The 21,844-nt window shown below is 42.5% G+C and overlaps 1 protein-coding gene across 1 annotated transcript; it reads left to right on the forward strand.

Annotated features, from left to right (window-relative positions):
• Positions 1 to 1,324: 1,324 nt before the first annotated feature.
• shtn3 (shootin 3) lies at positions 1,325 to 18,683 on the forward strand (the record flags this gene model as incomplete). The annotated part of the gene is made up of 16 exons (XM_080008279.1): positions 1,325 to 1,376; positions 2,316 to 2,410; positions 3,473 to 3,608; positions 5,005 to 5,102; positions 6,607 to 6,699; positions 7,463 to 7,544; positions 7,793 to 7,887; positions 10,212 to 10,358; positions 11,678 to 11,801; positions 12,583 to 12,766; positions 13,149 to 13,216; positions 13,491 to 13,594; positions 16,608 to 16,667; positions 16,785 to 16,899; positions 17,713 to 17,986; positions 18,419 to 18,683. Exons 2-16 carry the CDS (start codon positions 2,324 to 2,326, stop codon positions 18,681 to 18,683), a joined length of 1,932 nt encoding a protein of 643 aa, XP_079864405.1. The 5' UTR covers positions 1,325 to 1,376; positions 2,316 to 2,323.
• Positions 18,684 to 21,844: the final 3,161 nt, after the last annotated feature.

Consider the following 21,844-nt stretch of genomic DNA (forward strand, 5'->3'; position numbering starts at 1 on the left):
AAGAAACAAAAACAAGAAACAGGAAAAATGAAACAGGAAATAGGAATAACCTTAACAGTGAAACAGAAAACAGGAAGCAATGAAAAAGGAAACAGGAAATAGGAAATAAGAAACGGAAACAATGAAAAGGGAAACAGTGAAACAGCTAATAGTGAAACAGGGAAACAGGAAACTGGAAATAGGAAACAAGAAACAGGAAACGGGAAATAGGGAACAGGAAACAGTGAAACAGGAAAGAGGAAACAGTGAAACGGGAAACAGTGAAACAAGAAACAATGAAACAGGAAACTGGAAATAGGAAACAAGAAACAAAAACAGGAAACAATGAAACAGGAAACTGGAAATAGGAAACAAGAAACAAAAACAGGAAACAATGAAACAGGAAATAACCCTAACAGTGAAACAGAAAACAGGAAACAGTGAAACAGGAAATAGAAAACAAGAAACGATGAAACAGGAAATAGGAAACAGGAAACAGTGAAATGGGAAACAGGAAGCAGTGAAACAGGAAACAATGAAACAGGAAATAGGAAACAAGAAACAAAAACAAGAAACGGGAAACAGTGAAACAGGAAACAGGAAATAGGAAAATGGAACTAGGAAACAGGGAAACAGGAAACAGTGAAACAGCTAATAGTGAAACAGGGAAACAGGAAACAATGAAACAGGAAACAGGAAATAGAAAACAGTGAAATGGGAAGCAGGAAACAGTGAAACAGGAAAGAATGAAACAGGAAATGGGAAATAGGAAAAAAGAAACAAGAAACAGGAAACAATGAAACAGGAAACAGAAAAATGGAAATAGGAAACAGCTATCAATGAAGGGGGAAATAAAAAATAGGAAACAGCCTTTCATGCAGTCACACTGTGTTTAATGACTTATCAGTAAACACAGAGCTGCATGGAATCAGATCATCTCCTTAACCTCTGATTGATTCAGATTCTTATTGATTTGATGCTCTAGTCATTACTGAGTACAGTTGCCTCTGAAAGGACCCTACGTTGAGAAGCCTTGGTCTAGAGGGAACATATTTTACCAAACTGATTTTTTAATTGAAGCAGGATTACATATGTGGTATTAGTACTAGTACTGCCACTACTACTACTAGTACTTCTAGTAATACTAGTAGTGGTAGTACAAGTACTGGTAATAATACTAGTACTGCTACTACTAGTACTGCAACTACTGCTACTACTAGTAGTACTAGTACTGGTAGTACTACTAGTAGTAGCTACTGTACAAGTAGTACTACTAGTGTTAGTAGTATTATATGGTTTAGGGCAGCAAGTTAACCACCCGTCTGCTGCTCTTCAGCGCCACCGACTGGCAGAAGAGAGAGATGAAGCAGAAAGACAGCTGAAGCACATCAAGAGAGGTGAGACAGCACCTGTCCATCTTCCTGCCCATCTGTCTGTCCGTCTGTCTGTCTGTCTACCTGCCTGTACGTCTGTCTGTCTTTCGGCCTGTCTGTCTATCTATCTGTCTGTCTGCCTGCCTGCCTGTCTGCTTGTCTGCCTGTCTGTCTGACTGACTTGTTTGTATTGCAACACATTGACAACATGTATTATTATTATATAACCAAGATGGCCCGACCAAGATGACAACACAGACAGCAGCATAACTCAAGTACTTAAAGTATCTAAAGTAATTATAGTACTTATAGTATCCAAAGTATCTAAAGTACTTATAGTACTTATAGTATCCAAACTATCAAAAGTATTTGTAGTACTTATAGTATCCAAACTATCAAAAGTATTTATAGTACTAATAGTATCCAACGTATCTAAAGTACTTATAGTACTAATGGTATCCAAAGTATCTAAAGTACTTATACTACTAATAGTACACAAAGTATCCAAACTTCTTATTGTACTTATAGTATCCAAAGTCTCTAAAGTACTTATAGTATCCAAAGTACTTATAGTATTTATAGTATCCAAAGTATATAAAGTGTTTCTGGTACTTATAATAGCTTAAAACAGACAAAGCCCCACCTTTGAATAATTAATAAGCTGATTTGAATCATTTACTGGAATCACATGAGGACGGAGAGAGAATGAATAGAGGAAGAGATGGAGGATGAGGGATGAGGGAGAGACAGACAGACCAACAGGCAGTCAGACATGCAGACAGACAGACAGGCAGACGGACAGACAGACAGACAGGCAGACAGACAGACAGACAGGCAGACAGATATACAGGCAGACAGACAAATAGACAGGCAGACAGAAAGACATACTGACAGATAAATTGACAAATAGATAGACAGACAGACAGGCAGACAGACTGACAGGCAGGCATTTCTCTGTCCCAGTGTCTCAGATGGTCCTGGAGGAGGTGAACGTCCTTCAGACTCAACTGGAGATCGAGAAATCCTGCAGAGAGAACGCTGAGGCCCTAGCAACAAAGGTACACACTCTTACTATACACTGACTACACACTACACACTCTAACTACACAATACACACACTAACTACACACTACAGACTACACACACTAACTACACACTACACACTATCTACACACTACACACTCTAACTACAGACTAGACACTACACAATACACAGTCTAACTACACACTACACACTAACTACACACTCTAACTACACACTACACACTCTATACACACTATACACAACATACACTATACACACACACTACACACTAACTACACACTACACTCTACACACTACACACTCTAACTATACACTACACACTCTATATTTACACTATACACAACACACACTCTGTACTCACTACACTCTATATACACATTGCACACACTATACACACTACACACTAAAAATACTATACACACTACACACGCTACACACTCTGTACACACTTCCCACTATACAGGCTACACACAATATACACTACACAATCTATACACACTATATACAATCTACGCACACTATACACACTGTACCCACACTATAAACACACACTATACAGATACTATAAACATTATACATACACACTATACACACACTATACACACTATACACTCTATATATACTACACACTCTATACACACTTCACACTATACAGACTACACACTATACACACTATACACTCTACACACACTACACACACTATACACACAGTATACACACTATACACACACTATACACATTATACACACACAATATATGCACTGTACACACTATACACATTCTATACACACTGTACACACTCACAATACACACCGCACACTATACACACACACTATACACACACACTGTACGCATACTATACACACTATACACACACACACACACACTACATATTCATTCTATACACGTTATTCACGCCCTATACACACAATGCACACACAAACACACAGACACACACGCACTCACACACACACACACACACACACACACACACACAAACATACACTGTGTGTAACATCTGTTTGACAGCTTTCTAATTGTGAATGACCCGTGACCCCTGAACTCTGACCTCCAGCTCAACTGTGAGAACAGGAAGTTGAAGTTGTCCAGGTCAGGTGTGGACGAGCTCCTCCCAAGCATCTCCCTGGAGGAGGCAGAGCCTCAGGACAGCAGCCATGACAGCTTCACTCAGTACCAGCAGCAGGTGAAAGGTACATGTAGTACTGATACAGTACACAGTACTAATACACTGTATAGTACATACTACAAATACACTGTACTTATACATACTACAATTACACTGTACTAATTAACACTACAAATTCACTGTGCTAATACACACTACAAATACACTGTACTAATACACAGTGCTTAGTCTTCAGTATATTTTGAGACAGACCAACTGGTCACAGTCACTGAACATTCGAGTGTAAGCAACAGCATTAGAGGTAGAGAATAGCTCTCTCTATATATACTGTACAGTATAGACAAGTAGACAGTACTAGCAGTACTAATACTCAGTACTAATACTCAGTACTAACAGACATGTGACCAAGTTCTTCTTATCCAAGTCACAGCTAAGTCTCAAGTCGTTTTTCCTTGGGCAAGTCAAGTCGAGTCCTTAATTAAAGCAGCACTATGTAACATCTGGTATTTGTGATTTGGCGCCGCAACAGTTTCTGAGTGCCATTGCATTTTTACACCAGTGTTGGAAAATGCGGTCCTGCGTCTGATTGTAATTTATTTTACCGGACATATTTGAATATTGGTCACGTTTCAGTCTATGTTACAAACGCAGGTATAATGTACACCTCGGTTACAACGCCCCTTGCACAGACCTCGCCACTTCAGCTAGCACTCAGTCCACAGCTCCCCCGCAACCTCCCTCCCCACAGCTCCTGGGGACCCGTGGGGAGGGAGGGCGTGGTGATCAGCCCCCTGCTACCGGTATGGGTACCTGATATGCTCAGCCTGACAGATCGGCCCACACGTGCAATCAGAGGGTAAAACAAACCCGTGGCGCAATGAAAGTGAGAGAAACTGAGGTGCCAGTGCTGGACGCACCACTAAGCCGTCTCATCCACGGGGCGGTGGGGGGTTAAAAAAGGGGCCATTCTCCATATGACAAGTCAGTGTTGCATCAAAATGATTTTGAAGCTGTTATTTTTGGGTAAAGAAGTTACATATTTCTGCTTTAAGGCTTCAATTCACTTTGTTTCCCAAGATGCTTCAGTCTTACCTGCAGTATCAGCTCTTTATTAAGAGAAAAGTCAAGATATTAGTACCTATCTAATAATGATATTATTGGCAAATCTGACAATTAATTGAACTTGTATTATAATTATTGATATGCAATGAAATAAATGTAATCAAACAAAAACTATTTGTTTCTTTAATTCTTCTCAATCAAAGAAATATTTCTTGTTTGACTACTTTTCAAATTTTAATTTTTCTTTAATTTGAACTTTTTATGGAGGACTGTTCTACGAACGTGTCTAAAGGGGTGGCACGGGATGGTCACGAGTCACTAGGACTCGAGCCCACGAGTACTAATACTCAGTACTAATTCTAGTACTAATACTCAGTACTAATGTTTTGATGGTACAGAGCTACGTGAGAAGGTGAACTCTCTGTTGGACGAGAAGAAAGAGTTGTTCTGTCAGATCCAGGAGCAGCAGCAACACATCGAGGAGATCACAGCACAGGTACACACTGATCACTGATCACTGATCTGATTGATCTGATTGATCTCTTTTTTTGTTTTGTTTTTTTAACCTGTGTTGTGAGCATGCTGAACAAACAACACAGAGTATTTGTTCCATTGCATCTAGGACAGAGTTAGTCTGCAAGTGAACGACGTGTGGGACGACCAGAGCACAACTTTTTGTTACATGCAACCACCACCAACCCCCTCTTTGGAGAACCATCTTACCATGTTTTGGTCTTTAAACAGCTAATCGTCATTACTACTCAAAGAGGGAGATTCACCACGGGTGAGACAAATAACCATAGACCCAAACAACAACATGTACATGGAAAAACATAAACATAGAAACAAACAACAAAATGTACATGGAAAATCATAAACATAGACACAAACATGATGTACATGGAAAAACATAAACATAGAAACAAACAACATGTACATTGAAAAACATAAATATAGAAACAAACAACAATATGTACATGGAAAACATCAACATAGACAAACAACAACATGTACATGGAAAAACATATATATAGAAACATCAGATGACAACATCGATAAGTATCGACAAAACAGTAAATTAAGAAAGAAAAACTGGAACAGCAATTGGAGGTGCTGATGATGCGTGTGTGTGTGTGTGTGTGTGTGTGTGTGTGTGTGTGTGTGTACAGGACTTGTCCCAATTGCTTCTGGTGTATAAGGTCAATATCACATCGTAGCCTCCAAGCAGCAGAAAAGGCCCCAAATCCACCTCTGAGTCCTGCAGTCGTATAGACACTCCATGACCGCAGGAATGCCCCAAGCACCCTGCCCTGCAGCCACAGAAGACCGCCCAGCTCCCAGAGAAGCCGGGAGCCTGCGGCGCAACAGCCACGCCCGGCACCGATGTGCATAAACTAGTCCCAGAGAGCGCGAGGAGTACCTGCACCCCTGAGGTGCACACATACAACCCACCCCCGCGTGCAGGCACAAGATGCAGGCGCTGAATCCAGGCCGTGGACACCAGGCACGGACCACAGGCCCGGGGCCAGGTCCCACACTGACAGACCAACACCCCGCTCGAACCGTCCTCCCTGAAGCCACGCAGTGGGAACAAAGGCCAACAGTCACCCCAACTCACACCCACAACGGCAAGCAGCCTCCATGGGGCCCCAGTAGGCACCTGGCAGCGCTCTCCTCAGCCCGGCTGGGTCGCAGAACGCCAGAAACCACCCGGCACCAGGCGCAAGCCGCCAGGACTTGAACCCCCCCGGCCAACCACTCCCCCACACCAACCCACCAGTGCCCTGCCACCCAGGAAAACCCCAGTGTTCAATGTGTGCTGTTGGCATTTGCAGTTATAATTGCGGGGTGTGTCCAAGGGTCCAAGTCCTCCAAGCAAACCCAAATCACTCGCACCCCTCCTGCCCCGCAGACCCTGGTCTGGTAGAGTGTTGTTCAGACTAATATTTATGTGGGAGTGTATGTGTTCTAAGCTAATATGAGTGGTATTAAAATTGCAGGACGGACGAGGAGTGTCGGGGCAGGAGTGTGACGGTCAAGATGGCAGCCACCCTCCGCATCCCTATCCACATAGCTCGCACCCCACCTGTCCTGTAAACCCTCGGCCTATTGTGTGGTGTATGTACTGAGTTTGAGTTCTAGCACTGGGAGAGATAGACGAAGCACATCAAGATCAATGCAGGGTCCAGTAGGCTGGGTCGCGCCTACGTGGACCACGCCCCAGACCCGACCCTGCCCCAGCGGGCCCATCCCACCTGCAGTATCTGGAGGCCCCAAACTCACAGCGACCAGCCACGGGCAAAGGCCGGCTCACCATGCCGGGCAGCTCCGCACCCCATCAGGCCCATAGCTAGCCCCTGGCCGCCGCACATGCGGACTACTGAACGGAGGGCGGTAGATGGCCCCCCCACCCACAGCCCAGCCCCCTGGCGACAAGTGCCGCACCCACCAAGAGTGCCAGAGAACAGGTACTCGGACAGCCAGGTCCACCGAGGGAGACCACATAGGGAGCCGCACCAGGCTCAGGTCCCCCCCCGGTTGACAGGATCAGACGGAACGTCTAACAAGCCCCGGCACGATGGGACACCCCACCCCCATGGGACACACAAGGACACGCAAGCCCACCCCCCCCTCACAGGGCAGGAGACTCCAGCGGCGTGCAGGCCAGGGGGCCAAGACCCGACCCCGCAATCCGCAACCCCTGCTCCTGACCCAAGCCCTAAACCCGCAGCCACACCTCAAACCAACACACAAACTCCAGCTGTAAGGAACTCCCCAAGGGCACTGGTTGATCTGCCTGATATTATTGATCTTATTGATCTCACTGATCTTACTGATCTTGCTCTCCGTCTCCAGGCAGAGAGAGAGCATCTGGAGATGCAGGAGCTCCGTGAAATTGTTGACCAGCAAAACAAAACCATCAAGAGATTCAACAGAGGTGAGTCACACTGATCAGGAGGTGCTCAAACGCTGGTCCTGGGCCCCTGTTGATCACATGTTGATCTCTGAGCGACTCTGATGCTGTTCTATCTATCTATCTATCTATCTATCTATCTATCTATCTATCTATCTATCTATCTATCTATCTATCTATCTATCTATCTATCTATCTATCTATCTATCTATCTATCTATCCATCTATCTATCTATCCATCTATCTATCTATCTATCTATCCATCAATGCAGTCTCCATGATGGCCACCCAGGAGTACGATGGGATGAAGGAGCAGCTGGACCTGGAGCAGAGTCTCCGGGTGAAGGCAGAAAGCTTTGCACACGAGGTGAGAAGAGATAATCACAGTTCAAATAGATCAATTAATAAATGTTATGAAAAAGTTATGAAATGAAAAGCTGAAGATCTGCGGGTTGTTAAGGAACGAGACACATCCTGAAATTGTTACCCTGTTTCAGTACATGATGTATCTCAATCTTTATTTTTAAAAGTCTTAAAAATACATTTATTATACGGATGTATGAGCAGGAAACCTCAGCAGATCCTGGTGTCTAATAACTCCTCATATTTGCAGAAGCAACGTAGTTACTCCTCCTTCTAAACCACTTCAATTCCCGTTCAGCAGCATTACCTCCTGCCAGTGTACTATCCAGTATACAGACAGGGTTTATATTATATCAAGTCAAGTCAAGTCACACTTTATTTATAGAGCGCATTTCATACCAGGGCAACACAATGCGCTTTACAAAGAAATACAAAAAAGAAAGAGAGAACGTAGTTGTCAGCCGGTCATTACTAAAGAATGCCCCTGAAACAACAGCAACATCAAAAGCAACAACAATGACAACAAAAACAACAATAAAAGGGACTCCAACCACAGTGGCAACAACAGCAACAGAAAACAACAACAGCAGCAACAACAGCCACAGAAACAACAACAACGACAGCAGCAACATCGACACCAGCAGCAACAACAGCAAAACAACATTAAAAACAACAGCAGCAACGCACACGCAAAGACAGTTCACCAGAACCGGATGTGGTAGCTCTCACTGGAACCGGAAAGGTCACTCAGGTTGGAGATGGTTAAGTCGAGGTATAAGGTTATATTAAGTTGAGATATAGGGTAAGCAAGGGTTAAGTTTAGGTATAAGGTCAGCAGCAGCAACGACAACACCAGTTAAGGTATAAGGTTAGCGGCACCAACAACAGCACCAGCAGCAGTAACAGTAGCAGCAACAGCGCACAAGCGAAGACGTCACCGGGACCGGAAGTGGTAGCTCTCACCGGAACCAGAAATCTCCTCATTTGTATTGAGTCAACAGTGAGTACTTCAACGAAGTAACGCAGAGCAAAGACGTCACCGGAACACTAAGTGATAGCCCTCACCGGAAACGGAAACCTTAACTGTGTGCACCATCTCATCTTAATCCAGTCACGGTCCTTTAATTAGCGTCCCTAAATTACGGGTCAAGTTTTCAATCAGACCTCGGGAGGGAGATCCTTTTGACTCTCTCTCTCCGAAAACACACCCTTCTTATGATCCTCTTATTGTAATATCACAACAGAAACAACAACAGCAACAGAAATAGCAGCAGCCACAGAAACAACAACAACAACAGCAGCAACATCAACACCAGCAGCAACAACAGCAAATCAAAGCAGGAGCGACAACAGCAATGTACACGTAAAGACCTCACCGGAACTGGAAGTGGTAGCTCTCACCGGAACCGGAAAAGTCACTCAGGTTAGAGATGTTAGAGATGTTGAGTTGAGGTACCAAGTTAGAAGTATTTAAATTAGTGTATAAGGTTAGAGATGGTTAAGTTTAGGTATAAGTTTAGCGATTGTTATGTTTAGGTATAATGTTCGAGATGATTAGGTTATGGAATATGGTCAGAGATGGTTAAGTTTAGGTATTAGGTTAGCAGCAGCAACGACAACACCAGTAAAGGTATAAGGTTAGCATCACCAACAACAACACCAGCAGCAATAACAACACTACCGGCTACTATACCAGCAGTAACAATAGCAGCAGCAAAAACAGACACTGATATTTCAACTGTGTGCACCATCTCATCTTAATCCAGTGACGGCGGATGGTTAACTTTAGGTATAAGGTTAGCAACAGAAACGACAACACCAGCAGCGACAATACCAGCAGAAACAATAGCAGCAACAGAAAACAGCAGCAGCAATAGAAGCAGAAACAGCAACAGTGCACAAGCGAAGACGTCACCGGAACCGGAAGTGGTAGCTCTCACCGGAACCAGAAATCTCCTCATCTGTATTGAGTCATCAGTGTGTACCATCTCATCTCAACGAAGTAACGCACAGCAAAGACGTCACTGGAAACAGAAGTGGCAGCCCTCACGGGAAATGGAAATTCTAACTGTGTGCACCATCTCATCTTAATCCAGTCACAGCCCTTTAATTAGCGTCCCTAAATTACGGGTCAAGTTTTTCATTCTGACTTCGGGTGGGAGATCCGTTTGACTATCTCTCTCCAAAAACACACCCTTCTTATGATCCTCTCACTGTAATATCACTACAGAAACAACAACAACAGCAACAGAGATAGCAGCAGCAGCCACAAAACAACAGTCAGTTTATATTTGGCTGCAGTTTATATTTGACTGCTAACCCATCTAGATGCTGGTGAAGCAGAAGGAGGCAAACCGGCAGAGTCTTATCCTCATGCAGAGTTCTGAGCCAAGCGTCCAGCTGCTCAAAGCTCTGGATGATCTGAGCAACCTCACCAAGACCCTGGAGGAGGAGCGGTTGCAGCACCAGCACAAGGTAGGAAAACGTCATTTTCAGCACCAGGTAAGACAACCTCATTGTCAACACCAGGTATTATAACCTCATTATCATTACCAGGTAGGAAAACCTTATTATCAGCACCAGGTAGGACAACCTCATTATTAGCACCAGGTAGGTTTCCCTTCTTGGAAACTGCGCCGCACGATGCACGTGTCATGAGTCTGGTTATCTGGTTCTGACATTTCCAATGTCCAATGAGTTCTGATTCTAACGTTCTGATTACATTGTTCTGATTACATCGTTCTGATTCTATCTCTCTGATTCTATCGTTCTGATTACATCGTTCTGATTACATCGTTCTGATTCTATCTTTCTGATTTTATCTTACTGATTCTGTCGTTCTGATTCTATCGTTCTGATTCTATCGTTCTGATTCTATCGTCCTGATTACATCGTTCTGATTCTATCTCTCTGATTCTATCGTTCTGATTACATCGTTCTGATTCTATCTCTCTGATTCTATCGTTCTGATTCTATCGTCCTGATTACATCGTTCTGATTCTATCTCTCTGATTCTATCGTTCTGATTCTATCATTCTGATTCTATCGTCCTGATTACATCGTTCTGAGTCACACCGACTTCCTTTAAATATATATATTTTTCTGTTCGATCTGGGTCTCTCCCCTCGGTATCCCCTAACCCTAACGCTAACCCTAACCCTAACCCAATGGGGATGGTAGCTCAGGAGCTAGAGCTGGTCATCTAGTAATCTAAAGGTTGCTGGTTTGATCCCAGGCTCCTCCTGCTAGCATGCTGTAGTGTCCTTGAGCAAGACACTTAACCCCTAATTGCTCCTGATGGCTGCGTCTGTCGGTGTTTGAATAATTGTAAGTCGCTTTGGATAAAAGCGTCTGCTAAATGCAATGCAATGCAATATAATGTAATGACATCAGGTTATTTCCAGAATACCTCAGATACCTCATATACCTCAGTTCTAAGTGCCACACATCACACCACATATATACGCCTGCTCTTCCTACATCCAGCTTGTCAGGGTGAGCTCGACCACAGGCTGCGTCCTGCCATTCTCCCTCTCCTCTCTTTGCAAAGACTAAACTCTGTTTCTCTAAAATAAATATACACACAACAACAAATTTGTTCACGATCCTTTATTACAGATTTGGCCATGACAGCATCCATCACACCTTTCATTAGCTGCTCACCGTTCAACATTCTGTCCATTTGACCTGGAGCCCGTTTTCACTGGAATGCGCTTAATACTGGGACAAACTGGGTCACTGTGTGTGTGTGTGTGTGTGTGTGCATGCCTGTGTGCGTGCGTGCCTGTGTGCAGGTGGCCCAGCTGCAAGACGAGCAGGCACTGCAGCGTCAGCTCATCCTGATGGAGGAGGAGAGGAAGGAGATGGAGGGAAGACTGCTGCAGGCAGAGGAGAAGAACCAGGAGCTGGAGGGACAAGGTCACTTCCTGTTCACTTAACTAATTATCAGTCCTGCGTCTCACTCCTTCACTTCACGTGGTTACCTGAGTGTGGAAGCATCACTATTGTGTTTTGTGCTTGCGTTTTGTGCTATTTGTGCAGTTATTTTGCCAATTTTATTTTTCGAACCATGGGTCCGAAAAAAGTAAGTGCTGAGAAGAAGAAGCGGATGATATCCATTGACTTGAAGCGCAAAATAATAGAAAAACATGAGCGAGGTGTGCGTGTGATGGAATTGGCGAGGCAGTACGAGCGTAGTACTTCTACGATATGTACCATACAGAAGGAGACAATAAAGGGTATTACGCCAGCCAAGGGCGTTAAAATAATGTCTAAACTGCGGACCGCTGTCCATGAAAAGATGGAGAATCTACTGTTGGTGCGGTTGACGGAGATAGCATGATGGATGGTATCATCTGCAAGAAGGCAAAATTGATCTACACATTCTCTTTTATTGTGTTCTATTATGTTTTTATACAATATTTGTTATTTATAAATACATTTTTCTTATTTAAAAACACGCAACAGAAAAAAATTGGGGTGGTTTTTTGGGGGCCGGAACGGATTAATGGCATTTCAATTAATTTCAATGGGAAAAATGTATTTGCTATACGAGCAGATTGAATTACGAGCTCTGTCACGGAATGATTACGGCATTGACAAGGTTGTTTGTTCTATTCCCTCGAGCAAGGCATTAACAAGGTTGTTGGCTCTATTCCCTAGAGCAAGGCATTAACAAGGTTGTTGGTTCTATTCCCAGTACGAGAGCTCCAGGAAGCCCAGAGGAGCGTGTCCCCTGTTGTCGTGGCAACCAGTGCTGGAGCCCGGTCCCCGCCCCCAGGGACTGCCGCGCCTCCCCCTGTCCCTCTTCCCCAACCCCCCCCTCCCCCACCCCCTCCCCCCCCTCCTCCTCCTCCTCCCCCATCACGCTGCAACCCCCTCAGGTTAGTACCCTGCCCTGCCCCGCTCTTCGTATAGATGGTTCAAATAAAGGTTATTTGACTATTTCTACTTGTTTGAAGGACAAAAGATGTATTTATCTATCTATCTATCTATCTATCTGTCTGTCTGTCTGTCTGTCTGTCTGTCTATCTATCTATCTATCTATCTATCTATCTATCTATCTATCTATCTATCTATCTATCTATCTATCTATCTATCTATCTATCTATCTATCTATCTGTCTGTCTGTCTGTCTGTCTGTCTGTCTGTCTGTCTGTCTGTCTGTCTGTCTGTCTGTCTGTCTGTCTATCTATCTATCTATCTATCTATCTATCTATCTATCTAATCTATCTAATCTATCTATCTGTCCATCCATCTATCTAGTTCTCTCATTGCCATTATGAGAAAGTCGTCCAAAGGATCCAAGGTTGTGAAGATGGAACAGCAGCCTGGTGAGTGGCAGTATTATATTTTACAGTATATACAGTATACTGTGTGTATATATATGTATATATATATGTAGTGTGTTAACCATGACAGTGGTTCTGCAGTGTGTTAACCATGACAACCGGCCCTCCCTGACCCGAACCCTAACACTAAATGAAATACAAGTTTAACAATAAATTCCACTTCTTATCAGAAGATTATCACCATCTAATCATATAACTACAATTATTATCCTTATCATCATGAGGATGGTGTTCTTTCTGTCCCCTGGTGGTGCAGTTGGGGGAGCGGAGGAGGACGTGAAGGTGAAAGCTGTGAATGAAATGATGGAGAGAATCAAACATGGAGTCGTTCTCCGCCCTGTAAAGGCTCAGGAATACAAGGTGAGGAGAGAGGAGGAGAGAAGAGAAGGGGGAAGATAAGAAGGAGAGGAAGAGAAGAGTTTGTCTAGTAGTACAACTATAATGAATAGTGTTTTAGCAAGTATGTCTAGTTGTATAACTAGAATGAATAGTGTTATAGCTAGTATGTCTAGTAGTATAACTAGAATGAATAGTGTTTTAGCAAGTATGTCTAGTAGTATAACTAGAATGAATAGTGTTATAGCTAGTATGTCTAGTAGTATAACTAGAATGAATAGTGTTTTAGCAAGTATGTCTAGTAGTATAACTAGAATAAATAGTGTTTTAGCAAGTATGTCTAGTTGTATAACTAGAATGAATAGTGTTATAGCAAGTATGTCTAGTAGTATAACTAGAATGAATAGTGTTTTAGCAAGTATGTCTAGTAGTATAACTAGAATGAATAGTGTTATAGCAAGTATGTCTAGTTGTATAACTAGAATGAATAGTGTTATAGCAAGTATGTCTAGTAGTATAACTAGAATGAATAGTGTTTTAGCAAGTATGTCTAGTAGTATAACTAGAATGAAGTGTTATAGCTAGTATGTCTAGTAGTATAACTAGAATGAATAGTGTTTTAGCAAGTATGTCTAGTAGTATAACTAGAATGAATAGTGTTTTAGCAAGTATGTCTAGTAGTATAACTAGAATGAATAGTGTTTTAGCAAGTATGTCTAGTTGTATAACTAGAATTAATAGTGTTATAGCAAGTATGTCTAGTAGTATAACTAGAATGAATAGTGTTTTAGCAAGTATGTCTAGTAGTATAACTAGAATGAATAGTGTTATAGCTAGTATGTCTAGTAGTATAACTAGAATGAATAGTGTTTTAGCTAGTATGTCTAGTAGTATAACTAGAATGAATAGTGTTTTAGCTAGTATGTCTAGCGGGACGGTAGCTCAGGAGGTAGAGCTGGTGGTCTAGTAATCTAAAGGTTGCTGGTTGGATCCCAGGCTCCTCCTGCTAGCATGCTGTAGTGTCCTTGAGCAAGACACTTAACCCCTAATTGCTCCTGATGGCTGCGTCCGTCGGTCTTTGAACAATTGTAAGTCGCTTTGGATAAAAGCGTCTGCTAAATGAAATGTAATGTAATGTAATGTAAAACATCAGAAGCATCAGAGTCAAAGTGCAAAAGAAACACATTAGAAAATTAAGAAATACATAGAATGCATAAAGTAAGAAATTGAATACATTGAATGCATAAAATCAGGTTTTAAAAGTGACAGGGCAGTGAAGAAATGAATATTATGTTTAGTAAAAGGCTGCAAACAGAAAAGTCTTCAGCCTTGAGGCAGAGCTGCAGTTTTCTGGGACTTTGTTCCAGATATGTGGAACATAAAAACCCAACGCTGCTTCTCCATGTTTAGTTTTGACTCTGGGGACAGAAAGCAGACCTGTCCCAGCAGCCTGACAGCTCTGCATGCTTCATACGTCGCAGAAGATCACAAATGTATTTTGTCGTTAAAGCATTCCGTGCTTTACAAAACATCAGTAGTATTTTGAAACCAGTTCTTTGACGACAGGAAGCCAGTGTAAAGATGTGAGAACTGGACTGATATGATCCACGTTGTTGGTCTTAGTGAGGACTAGAATGATGTGATCCACATTGTTGGTCTGGGTGAGCACTGGAGTGATGTAAAGGTTTTACTAATTCTGCTGAGACATAAGTCCTGTAATTCTTGATATGCTCTTAAGATGAAAGTAATTGTAATGGTTTTAATGTGGCTGTTGAGATTTAGGTCAGAGCCCATGACTACACCAAGATTTCTGGCTTAGTTTGTGACCATAACTAGTACGTCATGCTTTATAACTAGTATGTTTCGTTGTATAACTAGTGTGACTAGTTTTATAACTAGTATGTCTAGTTTTATAACTAGTACGAGTAGTTTTATAACTAGTATATATATTTTTTAACTAGTACGAGTAGTTTTATAACTAGTATATCTTGTTTTATAACTAGTGTGACTAGTTTTATAACTAGTATGTCTTGTTTTATAACTAGCGTGACTAGTTTTATAACTAGTATGTCTAGTTTTATAACTAGTATGAGTAGTTTTATAACTAGTGGGACTTGTTTTATAACTAGAATGTTTAGTTGTATAACTAGTATGTTTAGTTTTAGAACTAGTATGTCTTGTTTTATAACTAGTGTGACTAGTTTTATAACTAGCATGTCTAGTTTTATAACTAATATGTTAAATTGTATAACTAGTATGGGTAGTTTTATAACTAGTATGTCTTGTTTTATAACTTGTGTGAATAGTTTTGTAACTAGAATGTTTAGTTGTATAACTAGTATGTTTAGCTTTATAACTAATATGTCTTGTTTTATAACTAGTGTGACTAGTTTTTTTAACTAGTATGTTTAGTTGTATAACTAGTATGTTTTGTTATATAATGAGTATGTCTTGTTTTATAACTAGTTAGTATAGCTAATACTTTGCTCTAATATAGCTAGTGTGACTAGTTTTATCACTAGTATGACTAGTTTTATAGCTAGTGTGACTAGTTTTAGAACAAGTATGACTAGTTTTATCACTAGTATGTTTTGTTTTTTCACTTCTGTGACTAGTTTTATAACTAGTATGTTTAGTTTTAGAACTAGTGCAACTAGTTTTATAACTAGCATGTTTAGTTTTATAATGAGTGTGACTAGTTTTATAATTAGTATGACTAGTTTTATAGCTGGTATTCATTCTTGTAAAGGAAGTGTTTCCCTTTGCTTCGCCTGTCTTCTTCGGTGTAGTGTATAACCTTCCTCTTCCTCTGTTGTGTCCCTCCACGCTGCTGCAGAGGGTTGCTGTGAAGGTCAGTACACACACGCAAACACACACACTCACACACACACACACACACACACACACACACACACACACACATCATCAGCACCTCCAATTGCTGTTCCAATTTTCTGTTTTCTTATTTGGAAGTTTTCTCAACCTCCAAATCACAGGGCAGGTCACCATGTAAATCTGTGTGTTTTTGCCCGAACAGCCTCTGGTGTCTGAGGAGAAACTCCAGGAGAGCGCAATGGAGGAACTGAAAGGCATCCTGGTATCTGTCTGTCTGTCTGTCTGTCTGTCTGTCTGTCTGTCTGTCTGTCTGTCTGTCTCTCTGTCGGTCTGGGGTTTAAATGTAAACCCTGAGTGCAGTTCCTGTTCTGTCCAGCAGGAGACAGTAAAGCGCAGCCCTAGTCGCAGTTCCCAGGACTCTCCACCAGGGAAGAAGGACTCCGAGCTGGAGCTGATCCTGCGCCGGCGCCGCAATCGAGCGGGAGAACCGGAAGGTACCGCACTTTACTACTTTCTTACTTTACTACTTTATTACTTTGTTACTTTATTATTCATTACTTTATTATTTTATTACTTTAGAACTTAATTACTTTATTACTTCATTACTTTAGTCCTTTATTCAACCCTGGAGGGGGAGGAGTCTTCACAGTCACACTCCCCAGTGGTCAGAGATTGTGTGAGTCCACAGTGGCTGCTACGTCACCACACAGCAAGCAGCAGCGCCCTAGTGGTAGGAAGCGGTACTGCCAGGTACCTTCCTGGCTCCAGAAGGAAGCTGCTGTTTTACTGTAAAGGGTTTTTAAAGGTGCAGTGTGTATAATTAACTGAACGGACTTGGCAGAAATGGAATATAATATTCATATCTAAGTTTTAATTTGTATATAATCCCATGAAAATAAGAATCGCTGTGTTTTTGTTACCTTAAAATGAGCCATTTATATCTACATAGGGAGCGGGTCCCCTTCCACTGAGTCCGCCATGTTGCATCGCCATGTTTCTACAGTAGCCCAGAACAGACCAAGCACTGGCTCTAGTGAGGGCCTGTCGCGGGTTTCGCGGCCACTGTCTTTTCTGGAGGCCGCCATGTTGCACTGCCATGTGGAGGGGTATTCAGTTGGTTGCGATCTGCAACCTCATCCCTAAATTATATGCGCTGCACCTTTTTAAGGATGTGGAAATCAGAAGAAATCTCTTCCTTCTACCACCAGGGGTAGGATCCCTCTGAGAAGGAGGATCTTAGTGGCTCTGTAGCCAGCACTGCCTGTTCCTCCCACAGTTTAAATGCAGAATCAAACCTTCTTTTCCAGACGAGCCTCAGATGATCCACGTATCCTCCTCAGAGAGTCTGAACGGCAGGAGAACCAGCTCAGACACTGGCAAGGAGCCAGAGGGGCCAGACAGGCCAGAGGGTCTGAGGATCCCCAGCGACCCTGCCGGTACTGGGGTCAGCCCTGAGAGACGAGGCTCAGCGGGGCCCCTGGTGATGGCAAGGAGGAGCTTGGACATCGGTGGGTCCCCAAGACAGGAGGAGAGCACTTTGTCTGAGACAGGGGCCCCTGAAAGCAACGGCTGTATCTCCAGGTAAATCCACTGAATCCAACTTCTCAAAGATGCATTTACTCCGACAGAATGTCAAGCCAGACTGACCTTTGACCTCTAGGACAGCATGAGACTTTTGATTTTTTTAGTTGAACTATTTGAACAATATGCTTTCTGTTTTAATCATAATGTGCATCCTGCAAATGTTTGAATTTGAACCGTGACAAAGAAAAGCAGACTTGACATTTGCTAATGTTTTACACCATCAACTACTGGGGGAAATAGGAATGACCCTCTGAGAGGCGTTGTATCCAGGGGCCAACACCGTCGCTGGAGAGAGAAACTGATCATCATTAGCCTGAGAGATAGGGGAGGAGCCTCAGAAATGGGGGAGGGGGCTAGGAAATAGGTGAGGGACCTTAGCAATAGGGGAGGAGCCTTGGAGTAGAACCACTGCTTCTCTGGTTCATCCAGTTGGAAGTCCCTCGGGGCCCTCCCTGTGGCGGTGCACCGAGCTGAACAGAAGCTGCAGTCAGACCTGGAGACCGGTTCTCTTCTGCTTCACAGCGCCAAGGAGAACCCTGAGGAGGTGCACGAGGAGTGTGCATGGTCTAACAGCATCTACGTTGAGCCTGTTGAGGAGACAGGAAGAGCGCCGATCGCTCTAATCAACATCAGCACCGATGCAGAGTGTGGAGACGTTGCAAAACTTCAATATGAAACTGACTTCACCTGCTAGAGACTTCCATCTGAAGGTTTTACGCATTAAGCCATTTTAGAAAATACACACACACACACACACACACACACACACACACACACACACACACACACACACACACACACACACACACTCACACACTCACACACAGACAGACAGACAGACCCAGAGATGCTGAACAAAGTGAAGTCAGTTCTTTTTCTTTTTGATGCACAAAATGTGTTACGTGAAGCTGCTAGTATTACTACTAGTACTATGAGTACTAGTATTACTACTAGTACTAGTGACTGGTAGTTACTGTTACTAGTACTACTTACTTCAAGTATTTAGTAGTAAATAGTACTAGTACTAGTAGTAACTAGAGTCCACTCCTATGATCACTACTACCACTATTATTATTATTATTATTATTATTATTATTATTAGTAGTAGTAGTAGTAGTAGTAGTACAGTAGTAGTATTAGAAGTATAAGTAGAATTATTGTAATGGGAGGGGCAGTGTGAGGAGGTAGAGTGGGTTGTCTAGTGACTGGAAGGTTGCCAGTTCGATCCCCAGCTCCTCCTGAAGCATGCTGGAGGGCCCTTTAGCAAGTCACTGAACCACCTCACTCTTTAATCGCTGCAGGAAGATGCTTTGGACAAAAGCCTCAAAAAGAAAATGAAAAAAAATTACTCTTACTACTACTGCTACTAGTATTACTAGTACTACAACAGAGCACTCGTACTATTACTGCTAATCTCCTGCAGTTATTTGGCAATACAGAAACTTTTTATACCATAATAATGTAAAATCAGCTGTAACCCTGGCAACAGGAGTGTGGCTGTCACAGTATATGTCAGTAGTACAGTCAGTCAGTGCTTCCTGTGTACTTTCTCTGTTCTTCCTGTGTACTTTCTCTGTTCTTCCTGTGTACTTTCTCTGTTCTTCCTGCAACTTAAAGGAAGCTGAAATATGCAACATCATGATCATCAGCGTTTACAGCAGAGACCCTACAGCTACAACAGCAACCACCAAGGGGCCACAGGAGTCACCAGGGGGCTCAGGGACCTCCGCTTTGCTGTGGCGGAGCCAAGAGAATCACCAAATAAAGCAACGTCAACAACGTCAACAGCAGCTTCAGTGTAATTTGCACAGAAAGAAACAGAAGAAGAATCTGAAACAGGAAATTGAAACAGGAAACAGTGATGACATAAATGCCATGTGAGACATCCTCCATCACAGCACAACTTGCACAGTGTCCTCCACGTGCACAGTGTCATGCACAGTGTCATGCACGTGCAAAGTGTCATGCACATGGAGAGGGTCATGCACGAGCACAGTGTGGTGCACGCGCACAGTGTGGTGCACACGCACAGTGTCATACACAGTGTCATGCACGTGCAAAGTGTCATGCACATGGAGAGGGTCATGCACGAGCACAGTGTGGTGCACGCGCACAGTGTCATACACAGTGTCATGCACGTGCACAGTGTCATTCACGTGCACAGTGTCATCCACATGTATAGTGTGGCGCATGTGCACAGTGTGATGAACGTGCACAGTGTGGTGCACCTGCACAGTGTGGTGCATGTGAGCAGCGTCATGCACCAACTTCCTATGACTGGAAGGTTTTTATGCAAACAGTGTTTCAGTCTCAGAAGCCGGCGCTTTGTCCTTTAACTCACTTAAGTTTGTTTTGACTGAAATTATTTTAATAAGACACACGAGAGGAATGTGCAGCCAACATGGCCGCCCTGCAGGCTCCTCCCACCTTGTGCGGATTTTAATTTTGTGATTCTTCTTCTGTGTTTTTTAAACGTGTTCCTCCACGACCTGATTCAATAAAACTACAAGTTGAAAAATGTCTATGTTGTTTATTTATGAAGATTCTATTCCATTATTTATATGAACTACTGCTACTACTTATACTACTTTAATACTACTACTTTACAACTGCGATGAATAAACCTCTTGAATCTTAATCTTGAATCTTGCTATGTGTAGTCTTTACTACTACAACTTTAATACTACTTTACAACACTGCTATGTGTAGTCTTTACTACTACTACTACTTTAATGCTATTACTTCTCAACACTGCTATGTTTAGTCTTTACTACTGCTACTACTACTTTAATACTACTTTTTTTTTTTTTTAACCTGTGCTGTCAGCATGCTGAGCATGCAACACAGAGTATTTGTATGCCATTTGCATCTAGGACAGAGTTAGTCTGCACGTGGAGTTCAAGTTCTCAACCTGCAATGAAACTCTTTATTAATTCTTAAATCATCAAGAACTGCTGCAATAACTCTGTCCTGTGGACGACCTGTAGATCCCGTATTATGTTAGCTAGAGTGTTAGGTTCGTGTTTTGTAGTTTTCCCATCTGGGTTAAAATAGATGGCATACTTTGGCTTTAAGGAGAAGTCCCCTAAAGAGGGTTTTAAGGTGACGCACTTTTAAATAGATGCCTGTTTCCTCTTAATTGTATAGATCGAACAAATTCAGAGTAATTAATCTTACATTTGTTGTTTAAATGTTTTGTTTGTAGTTGGTGGGCGTAGTTGTTTATCTTTAAGGGTGGTTAAGTAACCTCTCATTTGGTTTTCGTTTAAAGTTGTATCTTGTGGAGAATTATTTAAGGTGGTAGGATTGTTCCATCCACTTGTTAACACATTAATACTAGGTTGTGTGTCTAAAGGTACCTAGTCTGAATTTTCATATAGTTACTTTTAGGAATTTAGGACACATTCATCAGTAGTGTACCTCAGGATCATTGAGTGTTTCAGCCTTTTAAACAAACTATACACCCTCTCCTTGAGGCTGGGTGAGTACTGTATTGATGATCCCGTCTACCCAGTTTGGGTAGCCTGGTATGTATTGGTGAGTACTTTTCCTATGTTCCCCCCTGGCCAGCATGGTCAGTGGTATAGGGGACCAAAGGTAATGCACGGGCCGTCGCACGTTATCAAGATTCTCCAATCCCGTATTATGTTAGGTAGAGTGTTAGGTTCATGTTTTGTAGTTATCCCATTTGGGTTAAAGAATATTGGCATATTCTGGCTTCAAGGAGAAGTCCCCTAACGAGGGTTTAAGGTGATTAAAAAGGATGCTTGTTTCCTCTTAGTAGCATAGGTCCAGAGTTATTTGTCTTATATTTGTTGTTTAGATGCTTTATTAGTCGTTGGTAGACGTAGTTGT

Source organism: Zeus faber, assembly GCF_960531495.2.
Source record: "Zeus faber genome assembly, chromosome: 10".
Classification (NCBI taxonomy): domain Eukaryota; kingdom Metazoa; phylum Chordata; class Actinopteri; order Zeiformes; family Zeidae; genus Zeus; species Zeus faber.